General features: G+C 38.3%; 1 protein-coding gene across 36 annotated transcripts in view; it reads right to left on the minus strand.

The window, feature by feature from the left end:
- The window catches only part of SDCCAG8 (SHH signaling and ciliogenesis regulator SDCCAG8), a 250,336-nt gene that overhangs the window by 87,797 nt on the left and 143,555 nt on the right, over positions 1–18,984 (minus strand). For 25 of the 36 annotated variants that reach the window (XR_012432919.1, XR_012432745.1, XR_012432803.1 and 22 more), the window contains 2 exons: positions 3,411–3,538; positions 1,171–1,279 (listed from right to left, as the gene is read on the minus strand). The exons of 2 other annotated variants lie outside the window; for them this stretch is intronic. Coding sequence is in view for 22 of the 34 variants with exons in the window: in XM_074036211.1 (XP_073892312.1) it covers positions 1,171–1,279; positions 3,411–3,538 (237 nt within the window). In the remaining 12 variants the exon portion in view is untranslated. Of the gene's footprint in view, positions 1–1,170; positions 1,280–3,410; positions 3,539–11,456; positions 11,547–18,984 lie in introns of those variants that run through there. 9 more of the 36 variants (XR_012433004.1, XR_012433027.1, XR_012432924.1 and 6 more) reach the window with 2 other exon arrangements.

Genomic DNA, 18,984 nt, shown 5'->3' on the forward strand with positions numbered 1-18,984 from the left:
TTGGCACCTAGGTTTTCCCCTACCAAAATACAATCTTAGTATGTGCTAGGAAGGTGCGCATGTCAGAGTACATTCTTGGTGGTTACAGGAGCCTCTGCCTTCCTGTGAGCAGGGAGAGTTGGATGCACGAGCCCTCTGATTCCCCAAAAGATTCAGGGATGGGGATTCTATCAGCTAAGACAGATTGTTGATGCAGGATCCCAAGATGGAGCTCAGAGTGATCAGATATGCCCTGATCCTCCCGGAAATCCTTTCCGAATGAAACATCTAGGTGAGCAGTTTGTTTGCTGAGACATATTTCCTGCTCTCAATAGATCTACGTAAGTTTCAGAAAAATACAGAAGAGAAGACACACAGGCTATTTTTTCATTATCATATAAAGTAATATTTGACATCGTATCAGTTATGTGAATATTGCCTTCTATAGTTCAATTTCAAGTGATTCTGTCCAATGTTATTCATTGACAAAAGAAGAAACTATAGTCCAAGTACGTCAAATACATTTGTCCAAGATGATTCAGTTACTGTCGGAGCTGAGATGAGGAGTCAGGCTTCTTGCAGTTTAAAATATAAAATAATTTATTCATTGAGATAATCTGACTAGAAAGTGTGTAGAAAAAAGTCATTAAGATTCCAATCAATGGATTTATAAAAGAGTAGTATGCCTATAAAATGAATGATGGCTGTTCTATTAAAATATAACAATTTTAGGGAAGAGAAGAATAGTTTTGGTGTGTTTATTTCAAAGTACCATCTACTTTCATTTTTATATATGCACATTTCATCTGTTATCATTTAACCTAAAGATAGCTTTTGTGTTCATGGTGAATTGTAACAATAGATTAAAATGTGTTAACCATACCAATGTAAGATTTTATAACTGCTTGATTTATCTGCATCTTTATGTTATTACCATATTTTCTTTCCTGAAATTTCAGTTTTCAATTCTAAACATTAAAATGTCAAATAATAGTACACACATCATCATGAAAAAACATAAAAGTGTATGGACAATTAAGAAAATGTCCATATGTAGAAAATATTTTCAAAGAAAACATCAGCAGATACTTAATTTTGACATTATAAAACAGTGTAAATGCTGTTTTTTAAGGAAAAATTAGAGTAATCACATAAACAGTGCTCTTGAAAGTATTCTATAACATCACCTACCTGGTTTTTTGAGAGATTTGTTCCAGTTTCTTGGCTAATGTACAGCATTCTTCCTTTAACTTTGTCAAAAATGTATTCTGGGAGGTCAGCAACAAATACTGTTCATTTTCTAGAAATAACAATAAACCCCCACCAACATAAGATGTTTATGGTTGTCGCTCTGCAGTGCTTCCATACACAGAGTGGTAAAGTGCTTAGACCCCTACACATTTCCAATAAGCCACTACATCACCTTCAATGTCCTGAGTCAAAGGACTTATCATCTGGAAAGACACTCAATCTTGGGAGTCGTTTATTTTCAACATAAGTATACACCAGAAACATGTTTTATCAGACCAGCTTGGTGTAACATTTTGACATGTTAATAAAGTGTCAGATACCTCAAGTGGAAGCATAGATACTTATATCTTTGTAATATGCAAGATATTATATTTTAATTTTGACAATTTTACTATAAACAGAGTGTCAAAAATTCTCACAACCAGATAATTCAAAACTAAAATCATCGAGGAATTCTCTTCTACACTGTAATTCATGCTTTGTTTCATATTTGCACACATGGTTTACTACCACCACCACCCCCCCCAATCTTGCATACACTTCTCTAATTGTGAAGGTAAAAATGTGTATTTTCTTTAGAATTTCAATTTCATTGTCAACAGCATGAGCTTCGATGGAGATCTGGTCAAAGAAATTGAAAACGGTGTGATTTTGTGTGTGTGTTCAAAAGGAAATGTTCTTAAGGTGGTTTTAACAGTTAAATACACTCTCATCTAGTGCTGAGATTCTGCCCAAGACTCTGATCACTAGGATCATGCTAGCAGTGGGGGCGAACAATAATTTATCCTCCAATTTCCTCTTTTTGTTTTTAGTGGAGAAACATCTACTAAACCTGGTGAATTTTCGTTTCTTCTGGCCAAATGCTGTTAGAAGAAAATCTCTACTGAAAGTGCTAGAGGGAATTATGTGAATCAATATGACATTTGCCTCTTCATAAGTAAATAGATTATTTAAAGGCTTGCATGTTAGCAATTTTTCACCTATAGGATAAGAAATAATTTTTACCGTACCATCAAATACAATATATTAATACATTAAATCATATGAAAATTACCTCTAAGCATAAGTTTTAAGAGTCCTTTATTTCTTTTCAATTTTAGCCAATGATTGGCAAAAAGCATACAGCATACAAATCAAAATAAATCAAGGCACTAAAATTAAGCAACATTTTTCTGGAAGAGACAGGATCAATTAAACTTTTGTTTTAATAGTACAATCAGTGTGGAGTATGTGGCGTGGAATTATAATGACTGACACTGTCTTGTTTTGACTAACACTGTCTGTGAACACACAACTCAAAAGTGAAAGAAACTACATAATGCTCTGACTGAACAAATCAAACTGTCTATTTTCAAAGTGCATTTTACTTTCAAATTAAAGGTAAAGAGTTACTGGCCAACTCAGTCTGCAGAATAGTGCCAATGTGATGAAAGATGGCAATTTTTAGCCAAGTTGCCAGCTGTGGTCAATGCCTTGTATTAGTGAATTTTAACAGCAGTTGTGAGAACTTGAAGAATGCAAAGGATTAAACATCACTCTAGATTGGGTTGGGGGAGGTGGGGAAATCATACAAATGCTAAAAATGTTCGAAGCTGCAAAGATTAAATAAAGGAACATATCAATTTGGAGCCACTGAATTACATCCAGCTGCGACAGTGAATTAAGAACCGATTAATGGCTAAAGCTTTTCTCCAGTTTGGATGCTGAAGCAAACTCATTAGGCTTTTAGAGTAGCTATAATGTGTGTACTGTGGGAACTGTTCAATGCTATTCAGGAGACTCTAACTGTAAGCTCAGAGCATTTCCCGCAGAGCTTCTGATGCTATTTTCTTTATATAACATGTGTGCCTGAAAACCCAGCCAAAAACAAGCCCTTTGTTTTTCTACTTTGTTGTGGTCTCTCTCAGCTTTACGTTTCTTGAACACAGGTAAATAAACTCATAATCCAGATGGTGCAACAGATGTGAGAGCAGCACTCTGAAATCAACAGACAGTGGGCAATACTTTCCATTTTCTCTTTTAAACGCTAACTAATATGTAATTCGGAATCTCCGGTGTAGTTAGCATCTGCTCCCTTCGGCCAGCCAAAGGTTACAGGTGTTCCTGATGTCATTTCACAGTAAGGCGTGGGCCTGGCTTGTGAGCGAGTGCCCAGGCTCTAATCTTTCCCTACCACCTACCAGTTTTGTCATGCTGGGCCTCCATTTGCTGTATCTTCTGTGTCAGCTCCTGCTCTCTTTGCTGGGCCTGAAGGGCTTGGGCCTTTGCTTCCTTGCTAAAGCTCTGCTGAATGCTATCTTTTTCTTGTCTGCAAAACAGAGAGGAGACATACAGAAATTTAATCTGCAGATGCACAAACCCCCATCATGTCCCCTATAGACCAGAGAGAGCTGATAGGTAGTAAATTGTTAAGCCTAAGAAGACAATGACCTTTCTATTGACCCTTCCCCACTTTAGAGGGAAAATCCAAACAACCTTCCATACAATGTTAAATATGTGTCATGAATGCAAATGGACTACAGTATGCAGTGTCAAAAAATCATAACAACTAAATAACGGTACTTTGTAACTTTAAAACACAAACCTTTTTTCTCTAACATTCTTAATGTTTTACACTACCAATGAATCTTTCATCTTCTGAGTGGTCAATATTTCCTAGAGATACTGGAACTCTAGGAACAGCATGATTCGATCCTTAAACAAAACTTAAATTCTTAAAACTAAGCTTTGTAGACCACTTCTGTTTTCACTCGAAACTTAAAATGGAATCTTAAACATAATGCAGGAGCCTCTATCTAGAGGCGAGTAAATGATTCTGCAGTGCCACATGCATGTTTTCACTAAATATCTTCACACATCAGGCCATATAATGTGAATATAAATACGAATATGAATATGAATAACTTCCCCCAGCACTTCATAAGAAAATCCCTCGTGGGTCACAGTGAAAGAAATTGCAGGATGAAAAGCTTCTGTAGTCAGACAACATCCCATCGTACTGTGATAGGACACTGACCTATCCCACTGGGTCAATAACCAAGCACAGTGGCTCCAAAGAGAGAAACTTCCTAAACAATTAGAATCTGGGGAATGCAAAGGACTTCAATGCTGGCAGCACCGTGGATACTGACAATGTGTGTGTGCATGTACATGTCCCGCCCCCCGCACACACACACACGCACACACACACATATTAGGATGGTTCTTCAAACTCTAAATATGGGGTAAGTGATATGAGGGTTTCCTTCAATTAACTGACTTAGTTATTTCTAACTCCTGATCTCCTTGTGGGCATTTCTCATCCATGCTGCTTTAGTTTACTAATTGAGATATTTACTGCTTAGCCTTTGCCAAACTAAAAATAAACAATTCCATAAAGCTATCACTACTAGTCTATGTACCGCTGTGGAACTTCAATTCACTGGCTTCTAATTATAAAGCAACATAAGGAAAGCCTGTATTAAAATTGGTCAATGCATGTGGTAATGTTGTAGTGTAAAATTCTGGAATGAAAATACACCCACACCTCACTCAAATGGAATCATCGGGGGTCCATGCTAAATGTGAAATAAGGTCCTGTCTGGTACTTCTAATAACACCTCCTCCCCCCGGGATGTGGTCCACGGTCTTACGTCGCACTCAGTTCCAAACTAGTATATACAACAAATGGACAGTCAGACTAGGCTACGTTTTGCCTCCCCAGTCACACCATGTATTTTCTGGTCATGGATCCCTGCATATGTCTCTTCCTCTTCCCGGAAAGCTCCGCCACCTGCCCACTCAATCCCCCTGTAAGATGTATACATACCACTACCCCCTTCAGGCCTAGCTCAAAATTCTTCCCCTCTCCTTCCTCCCTCCTGAATTAACTATTCTTCCCGCAATGACCTCAATATATGTTGTGTACAATGTACAAAGATAGTATGTATCACACTTTAGTTATTGTTTTACATGCCTACTTCCTTTGTCATCTTTGTCTCTATACCCTCGGCCCAGCTCAGTGCTTGGCACACAGAAAGTGGGCAGTGAATATTTCAGGATTGGATGTTGTGATACTCTTGTCATAGGGGAAAGGAAGGCTGCTATCTTTATGTGTAGCTGGAGAATCTGCTTAAGTCTTACATGAGGAGGCAAAAACTTTTCAGACATGTTAGAAAAAGTTGCTTGGAAGAGAATGGTTCTAATGGCTCGGCCAGTTGGAGACCATGCTGCTAAAGTAATCAGCTTAAAAAAAGCCCTGTGGACTCTAACCATCCCCAGGTCAGACCCCCCGCTGGGGCAGGAGACAGAGATAGAAACCTGGGGCTCTGCAACCCCTAACAATTGGGTGACATAAATGCATTCTCCAACACCAATACCCATCTGGGAGTGAGAGGGGCACTACTAATAACTATATGAGGATAATAGTCATAACTGAAACTACCCATCACAAACTGGTACTTACAGTTCCCCAGTGTAAAGGGGTTGTCAATCTCACCATCAGTTTTCAGAATAGGCTGCCTAATTACCGATATTCTAAATTGACTATAGGCCAGGCGCGGTGGCTCACATCTGTGATCTCAGCATTTTGGGAGGCCGAGGCGGGTGGATCACTTAAGGCCAGGAGTTAGAGATCAACCTGGCCAACAGGGCAAAACCCTATCTCTACTAAAAATACAAAAATTAGCTGGGAGTGGTGGTGCACGCCTGTAATCCCAGCTACTTGGGAGGCTGAGGCCGTAGAATCACTTGAACCTAAGAGGTGGAGGATGCAGGGAGCAGAGATTGTGCCACTGTACTCCAGCCTGGGTGATAGAGTGAGATTCTGTCTCAAAATAAATAAATAAAAATAAAAAATAAATTGACTATAGAAAAGAACTGTCATAATTGCAGTCCTTTCTATAAAATAAAACAAGTTAACAGACTTCTACAAACAAATGTTGAGTTACACATCAACTGATGTTTCTTGAATCCTTCCCCAACTTTCCCTCTATTTGGGAAACTATACATTATGTTTCATTGCCTAGAAACATGATACAGTCTTGCTTTCCAACCTCCTTTCCCCTTCCACTTTCCTATGTTGCCTTCTCTCCCCTCTTGCAGGTTCTTTCTGACTTGGTAGGCTTTTTATAAATTCCCAGAATGTTAGAACTAAAAGGGAACCTCAAATGTGTTTCATCAAACCCTCTCAATTTACAGTTGGAAAAAAAAAAACCTACTAAAAAATCCCCAAGGGTCACAAAGAATTTGAAGTCTGCTTATAGGTTGTACAGCAAATGATTTAAAGGCAGAGGTAGGATTAAAATATTTTTATCTAGGGAAACCAATTTTATAATACTCTGGAGCTCGGGTATGCAATCTTTTGGCTTCCCTGGGTCACACTGGGAGAATTGTCTTGGGCCACACATAAAATACACTGAAACTAACAGTAATGATTGCTGATGAGCTGAAAAAAAGAAAAGAAAAGAAAAGAGCATTACACACACACAAAATCTCATAATGTTTTAAGGAAGTTTACAGTTTGTATGGGGCTTCATGCAAAGCTGTCCTGGGCCGCCAGCTGGACAGCTTACTCAGCTTGCGGCCTCGATGGTTTTGAATGCGGCCCAACACAAATTCATAAACTTCCTTAAAACATTATGAGATTTATGCACGGGCCTTTTTGTTTTTTTCCTTTTTGGCGCATCAGCTGCCATTAGTGTTAATGTCTTTTATGTGTGGCCCACAATGCTTCCTCTTCCAGTGTGGCCCAGGAAAGCCAAAAGATTGGCCACACCTGCTCGAGAGGTAATACAATAATGGATTCAAAAAATTGTCAAAAGCACTTAGGCATTCAGGGAACGACTAGAGAAGAACGTAAATCAATGCATTAAAGAGGTATCATACCTCTCTTATGTGAAAGGCACTCTGCTAGGCACCGGGTCAAACAAAGAAGACATGCTCCTTGCCCCTAGCAGGGAGTTCAACGTGGCCAAAGAGAAAGTAGATGGTAAAATACTTGGTAAGAAAGGTACAAGGGGGAAAATTTACCAAAGCATAACAAAATGCGAGTCAAATCCAGCTGGGTGTGAGAGCCTGGTGAAGGAGAGTCAAGCCAGTCTCTCCAATTGGTTTGCTGTAATTCCCACTCAAAACACTGAGTAAAAAAGAATTTCTTGTTAGTTATGGAGCTGAAATATTTATTCACAATCACTCAAAACCAGAAACAACTTAAATGTCCATCAACTGTTTAACGGATAAACTGTGGTATAGTCTTACCATGGCTAGGAAGAGTAGAAATAAAAAGGAACAATGCTACATACAGCACTTGGTTGAACCTCAAAAGTAGTACACGTAGTTTAAAAAGCCAGACACCAAAGACATATATTATGATGTCATTCACAGGCCATTCAAGAAAAGTAAACACTAAGGGACAGAAAGTAGATCCGTGTTGCCAGGATTTGGAAGTAGGAGAGGGGTACCAGGGAGCAAAAGGGCACAAGGACACGTTTTAGGTTGATAAAAATGTTCTTCTACGTTATGACTATGATCTTTCCACAATTCTATATATTTGTCAAACCATCTTTACCTGCACAGTTAGAAATTGGTGATATTTTATTATACTTAAATTTACCCCAATAAAGCCGATTTTTAAAAGGAGCAAATCAGTGGCTCACACCTGTAATCCCAGCACTTTGGGAAGCTGAGGCAGGTGGATCACTTGAGCGTTGAGCCCAGGAGTTCAAGACAAGCCTGGGCACCTGGTGCAATCCCATCTCTACAAAAAAATGTACAAAAATTAGCCAAATGTGGTGTTGTGTGCCTGTAATGCCAGCTCTCAAGAAGCTGATACAGAAGGATCACTTGAGCCCAGGGAGGTAGAGGTTACAGTGAGCCATAACTGCACCACTGCACTCTAGCCTGGGTGACAGAGTGAGACCCTGTCTCAAAAAATTAATTAATTAATTAATTAATTAAAGGAGCAAATGATCTAGAATAGGAACATCCACCTTTATTCTCCAAGTTATTCACATCACCTGCAATCCAGGCATGTGTGGGCCATGTCAATGTTTTCTTCACAAAAATTCAGAATTAAAAGGAGTGAACAAGGACTGGCTAGGCCTCAAATACAGACTACATATACATGGAGGCATAGTCACTCGTTTTTACCAATTATAGTTCTGGTTGATTGCATTTTCTGAAAATAGTCACAATGATATTTACCATCCCATTTTTTAGAAATGGGACTGAAGCATTAACCTTATATTTTTGATACTCAACTTTTTCATATCATTTATTATTTTAAATCTTGCAATTTAAAAAATGTTCATGTCACAGAGCAAAAATGATTTGTTAAACAGATTTTTTAAAGTATATTTTCTAATGACGTTAAATTTAGCTCAACAATGACCCTGGGACAGAAACAATGAAAGGCTCAAGTCTGGGAACAAGGACTGGGTAGTTGTGGGGTTGGGGCACCAATCCCACCTTCCATGTTCCTATTCACCTTTTTACTGATGTCTAAAGTTCCAGTGTGAGACATACAACTCTTTTGGTTAAAAGGTGTTTCCCTTTTAAGATAAAATATTGAGCTTTGTGATAGTAGCATCTAGGTATGAAAAAACTTGTGAGAATTTATAACATGCTTATTGGCTGAAAATCATTAAGGAATACAGACAGAAGGGGCAGGGAGGTGCTGGGTACTGATGTGAGTTTAGACAGAAAATGTACATTTGTCCCAATATTGGTGCTATTAGCTTTGATAGCTTGATTAACATCACTGGTGTACCAGATGATATTCAATGACTGGCCTCCAGGGGGACAGGAAATCCCTCTTTTGTAGTATTTACCAATTTTCAGTGTAGACACTTCCACCATGCTCTATTTTAAGCTACCGAAGTGACATCCCTGAATACCAAGTTGGGAAGAAATACACATAACTGGCTCTCATGAGCTGGTACAAGTCAGACTCAGCAAAACAGTAGTTAGGTGAGCTCTCGCAGGCTTCTCTACCGTAAAATTATGTTTCCTCTTTGTATCAGGTTGGTGCAAAAGTAATTACCTTCAATGGCAAAAATCACAATTACTTTTGCTCCAACCTAATAAGTAAGAGGTAATTTGTTGGGAGATGCCGAGACTACGCAAACATCCTATTCTTCAGCGAGCTCTCACCTAATAGTTTTACATCCAAAAGTGACTTTTTTGCTCCATCATTCTTTCTCTATTTTTTAGTTAACATTGTAGTATAAGAAAGAGCTTTCCCTTCTCTATCATTTATTAATTCATTAATATCAGCATGAAGTCATGGGTTCATATCATATTCAGTGGGTTATAATCCATTATGATGATTATTTTTATGCTCAATTTATCCTGAATTTTGCCAGTGGGAACCCTTTCAAGGTGGTTCCTATGTGACATATCTCTATTATTCTTGTGACTTTCTATCTCCACAAAATGTTGCAGGATCGTCTTGTAATGTCCTTGTACCAGTCTTGGAATCAGCATTTGAACAAGCAGCTCTTTTTGTGCCTTTAATGGAGAATGGTATTTAGAAACCAGGATCTGTCACTAGGTGGTGCTCATTGCTACTGCAAAATCATTGCTTCTAGGTCACCTTGGTGGACTAAGTCTGGATATGAATATACATATAAGTTGATAAATGTGAATATAAATATAAATGTTTATCTGTATCCTATATGAATATATGCATACACATTCATACTGGTCTTTCCAATTACAAGCCAACAACATACACAGAACCTTATCTCCCTTTTTTCCATAATTGTGATTTTTTCCTCAGTAGTAAGAAACTTGGTTCCTATTATCCTCAACATACTTATCTGTTTGTTCAAACTTGGAATACACAGAAAGTAGTTTCAAAATTAATAATCTATGGAAAGCAAATCTACTAGCAACTAGAATTAAATATTTGCTTATACTTTTGTTTTGTTTTGCCTTGTTTTTTAAACAAATGTATAGGTACTTTTTGAGTTTATTCTCTTTGTGCTCTGGGAAGATGGCACCTTGAGAGGCAATGGAGTACAGCCAAAACTCACAGAGCTAGACGGTCAGAGTATGGCATCCACCACCTTATCACCTGTGTGACTATAGACAAATAACTTTCATCCTTTAATCCTGGGGTTCTTCATTCAAGCAGAACAAAAAATCCAACCTTAAAGGACTAATCATTTTAAGACGCTACCAATTACTAATGTTTACACATAAGCTAAGGTCCTTACATGCATTCTTTTATGTAATCCTCATACCAACCATAGAAAGTAGGTTCTCTTAGTATCTTCACTTTATAGGTAAGAAAATGGGGGCCTAGAGAGGTTATACAGTATGTTCATGTTCTTTAGTTCTTAAAGGTTATAGTCAGGAAATCCAGGGCTCTCTGACTCCACGGTGAATCACTATGCTTCAATCTCTTCTTTTATCAGGGATGTAGAGAAATGAGAGAAGGGTGAAAGGATAACAAGTTTCTATTTCAATTATCTCTATGGGAGTGTGCCATTTAATAGCCATATTATCCATTTTAACAGCCAAATCCCAAGCAACTAGTTCTCCTTCTTCTTTCCCTGCTGTCCTCTAAGCTATTAGATTACTTTCTCCTACAATGACACCATCAATTAGTTGTGTCCTTCTTAAAGACATATATTCAGCTTTGCAAAAACATTGAAAGGTACCACAAACACATCTCCTGCCTCAAGTGGCCACAGACTCTAGAAAAGATGAGACGTGTGCATCAATCTGGAATGTGCATCAAAATTGAGTCCATGGAGAACAGGAACCTTCGTTTTGCTCACTAATTTATCCCCAGAATCCGGAATAGTGCCTGGTATACAGTTGTGTGGTCAATGAACATTTGATGAATGAATAAACAAATGAATGAATGATCAACTACTAAAAGACGGAAAGTACTAAGTATCCTCACAGGGGTAAATATCACCCTGTCTCCTGACTACAGTCAGAGAATGTGATAAGATAATCCCTATTTTTGCCAAGAATTTATTATTATTATTATTATCGGCAATAAAACAAAACAAAAACAATAATAAAATTGGTAGACAGCATGATGTCTTCCATGTTTGAGAAGAACCCAAAATTCTATGCTTATTTACAGCTAACAGGGGCTATATTCTCTTATTTGAGCAAATGTAGAACTACTGAGAAGAAACAGAAAGGAAAACACAGGAATGAGATTCTGGAATCTCTACTTCCTTAAGTATGCAAAAGACTTAATGGCATCATACATATTTCCTGGAGTAAATTACTTCTATTTTCTTCACTGCAAAGTATGTCAGAACTTCAAGCACAATGTTGAAAGATGAGTTATCAGATCAGAGAATGAGTCATGTCTAGGGAAGAAAGCAGAAACAGAAAGGAGGTCAACTTCTTTCAAGGGAATATACACAAAAGGAAGGAAATATTTAACAGAAACATCTCTAAAAATAATTTTCCCTCCAAAAATGTTCTTACAGTATCTCCAAAATAATTTGAAAACTTACCTTCAAGGCAAAAGACAGTACAGTAGACTAGCTATTGCCTGTTTCTATTACATATGCACAATCCCATTAACTTTTAAAACAAAACCGCAGACTCTTACTATCAACTCCAGTTACTATCGCATCATCCTTTGCATGTCTGTACTTTCTATTTTAAAAGGCACATTCAAATGCATCAACCTCGCTATTCTTCATAACATCTCTATGGGGCAGGGAGATGGAACAGATATTCCTGTTTGATAGATAAAGCATCTCAAACTCAGGGAATTAAGAGATGTTTCTCAAAGCCATGCAGTATTAGTAAGTAGCAAAGCTGGAATCCAATTCTGTCTTCTCACTCCAAGTCCAGTGTTCTTCCCATTCCATGGCACTGCCTCACATGGGGTTTGTTTAATCAAACAGTGGATTGCGCATCCATTCAACAAATACTTAAGCAACTACTTTGTGCCAAGCACAAAAGTATGGGGATGCATCAGTGTGCAAGATGTAGACCACGGCCCCAAAGAGTCTATGGTCTAGTGAACAAAATAAACAAGTTTTGGGGGGAAAAAACAACTCATGGTATAGTAAATATTAAAGTAGGGCTAAATTCCTACCATTATACAGGTGGAAAGGATAGGAAGTGGGGAGTGGCTGGGGACAGGGAGGAAGGATTTCAGGAAACTTAAAAAAAAATCAGAAGCTTAAAATATGAGTAGTAACCTGCTATACAAAGAACATAAAGAAGATTATTACAAGTGAAGTGGACAGTTTGTGCAAAGACTCAGGGTGGAGAGAGAACCAGGCGCCCCGAGAATGCTGCGAACGGTTTTGACATGGCTGGATGCTGGAGGATATATGCTGTGGGGCAGCAGTGCGCAGTTGGTGGAGGGGAGATTACTGAAGAAAGATGAGACTTGGAGATGTAGGCAGGAGCCAGAACATGAAGCTATTTTTAAGGCCCTCGTCCTGAGGGAAATAGGGAGCCAATGTAGGGTTTTAAGCAGCGGAGTGTTGTGATCACACTCATGCTTTAGAAAGATCACTCTGGCTGCAGTGTGGGGAACAGATGGGGAAGGGACAACATTAGAATCAGGGAAAGCACTTATTACTACAGCAATAGTAAGAGCAATTTCTATAATAGTTTCTTTAGATATGGTAGATACCACAGGTAGATACTGAGACTGAACAGCCTCAGTGCATTTGATAATGCACACTTCATTACTTCTCAGTCTTCAAATGTTTTCAATAGCTCAGGGTGCCCGATGCATTAAGTGATTGCATGGGGCAAAGATCCTGAGAGAGTAAAGCGCCACCATATCCTACTGTACAACACTCGGTGCCCGATTAAATGATAAGGACAAATACGCTACTACCTAAAATAAATTTGATCATGATTTTGCCTTTGTATCTTCATATTTTCAAAAATTCATGTTTTCCATTTCAATTTGTCTGTATGAACTAATGACTTTGATGCATTCTTGGCTTTCATCTCTGAAAAATATCACTTGATCTACAAATTCCCAGTAACTAATCCCTCTGATGAGTAACTTCAAATCAGGTATCAGCAGGATCAATATGCATTCTAGTGGCATTTCTATAATATGTCAATGGAAATTCATTATTATCAAATTGTAGCATAATTAATTGAAAAGTTTCTATTATTAAAATGTTTTACAAATTAATTTCTAGGACATCTTATTAAATGGGGAACATGTTGGCTCCCTTGTGGCTATAAAATTTATTCAGAAATATGTATAATAGTAAGAATTATATTTATATATTTTTATTATATTTTATCTCATGAGTACGACAGAGTAATGCATCATTTATCTAGAATGTTGAGAATATGTTCCACATACGAGAATTTTCCAGGTATTAGATCCATAGAATTCTGACCATTTGCAGTAGAAATATGTCTAAAATGTGTTAATTATGTCTCTGTTTTCTTAAGCAAACTATACCAAATACAATAAGCTCTCCTTAATAAACAATGTTCATAATTTAAAACAAGGCAGGCCTACGTACTGTCGCTATTCCTTCTGCTAGTGAGCGCCTATGGATCATTGCTCATTGCCAGATCTTTAAGTGCTTAATAGAGTGGCTAGAAACAGAAGGCACTCAATAATATTCATTGCAAGAAAGGTCTCAGATGTTATTCTAAAGAACCAAAAGCATACTGGTCTTCTTATAATTTTTTATTGGTTGGTTTGCTGTGATTTGCTGCCATGCTTTTTGTTTTGTTTTTAATTTTTTCCCTTTTTGCTTTTTAACATCTAGAAGTATGTCATGATAGTTCCACAGATGCTGCACAGACAAGTGCAAGGGCTTTGTGATCGTTACTTGCTTCTTAAAAGCGCTTTTAAATGTATGCCTCAATTTACAGCTATATTTCAAACTAGCCAGAAGTCTAAGTTTGGGCCAGGCGTGCTGGCTAACACTGGTAATCCCAACACTTTGGGAGGCCAAGGCGGGCAGATCACCTGAGATCAGGAGTTCCAGACCAGCCTGGCCAACATGGTGAAACCCCATCTCTACTAAAAATACAAAAAGTAGCCAGGTGTGGTGTGCGTCTGTAATCCCAGTTACTCAGGAGGCTGAGACAGGAGAATTGCTTGAATCTGGGAGGCGGAGGTTGCGGTGAGCCAAGATTGTGCCACTGTACTCCAGCCTGGGAGACAGAGTAAGACTCTGTCTCAGAACGAAAAGAAAAAGAAGTCTAAGTTTGAGTAAGTGGGGAACTTCTGTAATAAACATAGTAGAATTTTCATTATTGCTGAGACGGTGTGCCTTTGGTCAAACATCCAACATGCATGTATACAGAAATTACAGCTGTATTCTATGGACTAGTAACCTTGACTTGACAACAAGACCACTGTAGTCCATTTTTAAAGTTTGATTGAGAACTCTGTAACCTCTCCATCTTTGCACACAATTCTAGAGGTAAAAAGCACTATATTTACAGAAGAAAAAAACCAACCCGAGCCCAAATTTTCTGATTCCTACTCCACTATTCTCTCTTCTAAATAAGAAAATTCTTGTTCTTGATACAATAATTAAGTCACTTTCTTCAACAAAACATTTTGACTTTTAGTCATTTTATGATTTAACATTATTTCTATTTGACTTTGTAGTACTTGCTTGAAACTATTCTTATCTACATCCTTAATTATTTCCTCTGCTTCAATAACCTGTATCTGCTGGATCTTTCTCTTCCTCTAGCCATTTCTTAGTATTCATCCTCACCATTCCTGTAGCTACAGAGCTGCCCTTTCCATTCCTGGAGACCTGCTTCTTCCAGCCTTCTAAATCTATCTTCAAACTAATTTCCACAAGGTAGCCTGCCCTGAGTATATTCAAACCAGAGGACTTTGTGCTCTGAGAAAATAAGTATAAGCAACTGAAATCCTAAAATACCCCTAAAAACAACAGGATACTTTCAGCCTTTATCCCTTCGCATGTAAGCTCCATTGCCAGCAGGGCACCTGTACATAAGGAGGCAGAAGTTTAGAGAACAGGCTTTGGTGTCTGCTAGACTTACCATCAAAGTCACAGTTCCTCCATTTACTAGCTGTGTGCCCTAAGTCAGGGGTTCCCAACCTTTTTGGCACCAATGACTGGTTTTGTGGAAAATAATTTTTCCATGGACCAGAGTGGGGGTGTGGGGATGATTCAACTGCATTCCATTTATTGTGTGCTTTATTTCTATTATTATTACACTGTAACATATAATGAAATAATTATAGCACTCACCATAATGTAGAATCAGTGGGAGCCTTGAGCTCGTTTTCCTGCAACTAGACAGTTCCATCGGGGGTGATGGGAGACAGTGACGGATCATCAGGCATTAGATTCTCATAAGGAGCGCACAACCTAGATCCCTCAAATGCGCAGTTTACAATAGGGTTAGTGCCCCAACCGGAATTCAGTGCTGCTGCTCTGACAGGAGGTGGAGCTCAGGTGGCCCCAGGTTGGGAACTCCTGCTCTAAGGAAGTCACATAACCTACGACTCAGTTTTCTTGAATGAAAAATAAGGTTAGTAACAGCACCTCTCCTCATAGGACTATGAGGATATTACGTATAAAATACTGTTAGTACAGCACGGACATATAGTAAGTTAAAAAATAGTAATAGTACTTATTATTATTGTCATCCTTACTATTTCCTAGAAGATGACTACTCAAACTGGAACAATCAATATAATTATCTCAAAGACAGCCATGAGGAAAGAATAAAAATTTTCCTTGATTTACTGACATAAGCTCCACAGTGGGAGGCAGCATAGGCCAGCACTGCACACACAGGGCTGGGCTCCAGCCCGGGCTCCCCCGTGTGCTAGGTGTGTCACGTCAAGGCGGACCCTCATCTCAGTCTAAGCCTCACTTTTCTCATTAAACAAATGATATTATCAGGATTATGTGAGAAGCTCCACATAAGGCAACTGGCAATGTCCAGCCCAGATCACCATTTGAAAGGTTCCTAAACTGTCTAAATCCAGTTAACAGATTAACAACAGATTGTTAATCCTAGTTAACAATTAAATCTAGCTATTTAATTGTCGAATTTATTTTCAACAACTCTTCAACATATAAAGGCAAAGACGGGACAGTAAGATATAGAAGAACTTATTATAATGTGATGCTTGTACATTTAATCGTTCATCTGCTCTTCAAGTAATGGCCAGTAAGCGGTAGCTTCCTCTGTCTTCCTCCTCCTCCGCAAAGTGGCAGTTCTTCAGAAAAAGACTAATCAATATGAGTACTGGCTACTGCCTCCAAAATTCAAGAAAAAGATGACATGATTTTCTTGTTTTAATAAAATGGTTCCTATTTTTGTAGAAACAATTCAGGGTTTAAGCTCATGGGAATCTAACTGCATCTCTGATGGGCATCGTGGGAAAGCTGGAAAAGTGAGAAACAAAAGTGTAAGGTTGTGACATCTGGAGTGGCAGCCACTGGCCACGTGGGGCTAGTAAGCACTTGAAATATGGCTAGGTCGGATCAAGACATGCTGTAAGTGCAAAATACACAAAGGGGTGTGAAGACTTAGGAAAAAAATTTAAAATATGTCATTAATAATATGTTATATAAATCACATGTTGAAATAATACTATTTTCTATACATTGGGTTAAATAAACTATGTTATTAAAATTAATTTCACCTGTTTCCTTTTGCTTTTTTGTTTTTTTTTTAATTGAGACAGAGTTTTGCCTGTTGCCCAGCTCACTGCAACCTCTGCCTCCTGGGTTCATGCAATTCTCCTGTCTCAGCCTCCTGAGTAGCTGTGACTACAGTTGTGCGCCATCATGCCTGGCTAATTTTTTTGTATTTTTAGCAGAGACAAGGTTTCCGCACGTTGGCCAGGCTGGTCTCGAACTCCTGACCTCAAATGATCTGCCCGCCTCAGCCTCCTAAAGTCTTGGAATTACAGCTGTGAGCCACTGCGCCTGGCCCCCTTTTACTTTTTAAAATGTGGTTATTTGAAAATTTTAAATGACATGTGTAGTTTACATTTTGTGGCTCCCTCTGTATTTCTATTGGACAGCACTGGTCCGAGTGCCACTCCTTTGTCTACCACCCTATAGCAAAGCAGCATTTTAAATCCTGATTCCACAGATAAAAATAACCAGGTGCCCAAAACTACTAAACATAAGTGCCTCATGAAGATATCAAAACTCATAATTTTCAAAAACTATTAAAATGACCCTTTTTAACCTTGATAAATTTCTCATTTAATTCAGCCACTCACCTATTATTTGAAAGGAGAAACAAAGGAGAAGAATTCTGATAGAACACTAAGAACAACAGAAGCTGAAGTAGTCACCATAATATACCAAAACGATCCTTGTTTTTTTTTTTTTTTTTTTTTTTTGCAAATCTGATTTGGTTTGAAGCAACTCCCAAAATACATATTCACATTTAAAATTAAATTACAAAGCATTATGAAAAAGTTAATCCATACAGCCAAGCTGGCAAATTATTTTAAAAATGTTCGGTTATGTACCTGGGTCGCAGACTCCTTCCTAATAAGTGAATGTAAATAAAATTGGAAAATCTTCATCATTGGATAGTCTTTCTATAATTTTTAAATGGCGAATAGATTCTCTGAAATGTTTCCCCGTGGATTTCTTTACTCAATCTCTAGGAATCATCCTTGTATCATGCATTACTTGTTTCTAGTAAGAAACGACTAGTTTCAAAGTTCATCGAGAGGACCTTGCAGTCGTATTAGCCTGTCAATCAATGTGTCAGCCAGTTTAGGAAGCTATCCCACTGCCTGGGGAGTTAATCTGTTGCCTTTGTAGTTTTCGCTTATTCCCAAACATTTTCTGCACCTTGAGGAATACAAATAAGCCAGTGAATGGTTTCAAACTTTTATAAAAATTGCTGGAGTTGATTTGTTGAAGGAAATGTAATTTGAGAACCCAGAGAGCGGGGGGTGGGGGGGGGTGGGAAAGCTAGGACCACACATAGTAAGTCTTCATGAGAATCACAATTCCAGTCGTTATCGTTACAAGACGGTTATTTATAGAAAACCTCACCAGTAGAAACTGCTTGACATAATTATAATTTATAGGCACCTCCAAGTGTATTTACAGAAAAATTAGCACATTATGAGTGCTAAACTTCTCGACTTCCAGAGCTTACTGCCCATGAGTTGCTCTATTTCTTCCTAACACAGGAAAGAATACACATAAAAGGGAGGAATATTGCCATATCGTGGGTTGAAGGAAAATAAAATCTAGTGCAGAGTCTGACTTCGGGGCCCATACTTCAAATCTGTGCCAATAATTCCTGGCAGGAGATTGTCTAAAACGTTTATACAGGAGAGCAACCACAATACCATCCGATTCTATGAAATCTCATTCAAAGAGTCATGCTTTAAAAGGCGTCTGACTTCAATGAACTGACTGGCAATCTAGTTATGTAATTGTCAAATTTGTTTTCTAGAATAAACACATAATTTAAAATAAATAGAATTATCACATAAAGGCAAAGTTGGGACAGTAAGATATGGAAGAACTTGGAACATGACTCTGGCACAGCTGTCTGGCTACTCTTGAAGTCTGGTCAAAGATGCTTCCCCACCCCACACTCCCATTTTAGAGAAATGACTAAACGAAAATTGAAAGTTACCAACCTATCTACTCTTTCCATGAGCCATCTGTGTTCTAATGAAAGTGAAGTTGCAGGGCAGGGCGGGATGGAGTAGGGTGTTGCAGAGATACAATAACGAATAATGATGAGATACAATAACGATGATACAATACTGATGAGATACAATAACGAATAACCCCGTATGATAGTTTG

Source organism: Macaca fascicularis, chromosome 1, assembly GCF_037993035.2.
Source record: "Macaca fascicularis isolate 582-1 chromosome 1, T2T-MFA8v1.1".
Lineage (NCBI taxonomy): Eukaryota > Metazoa > Chordata > Mammalia > Primates > Cercopithecidae > Macaca > Macaca fascicularis.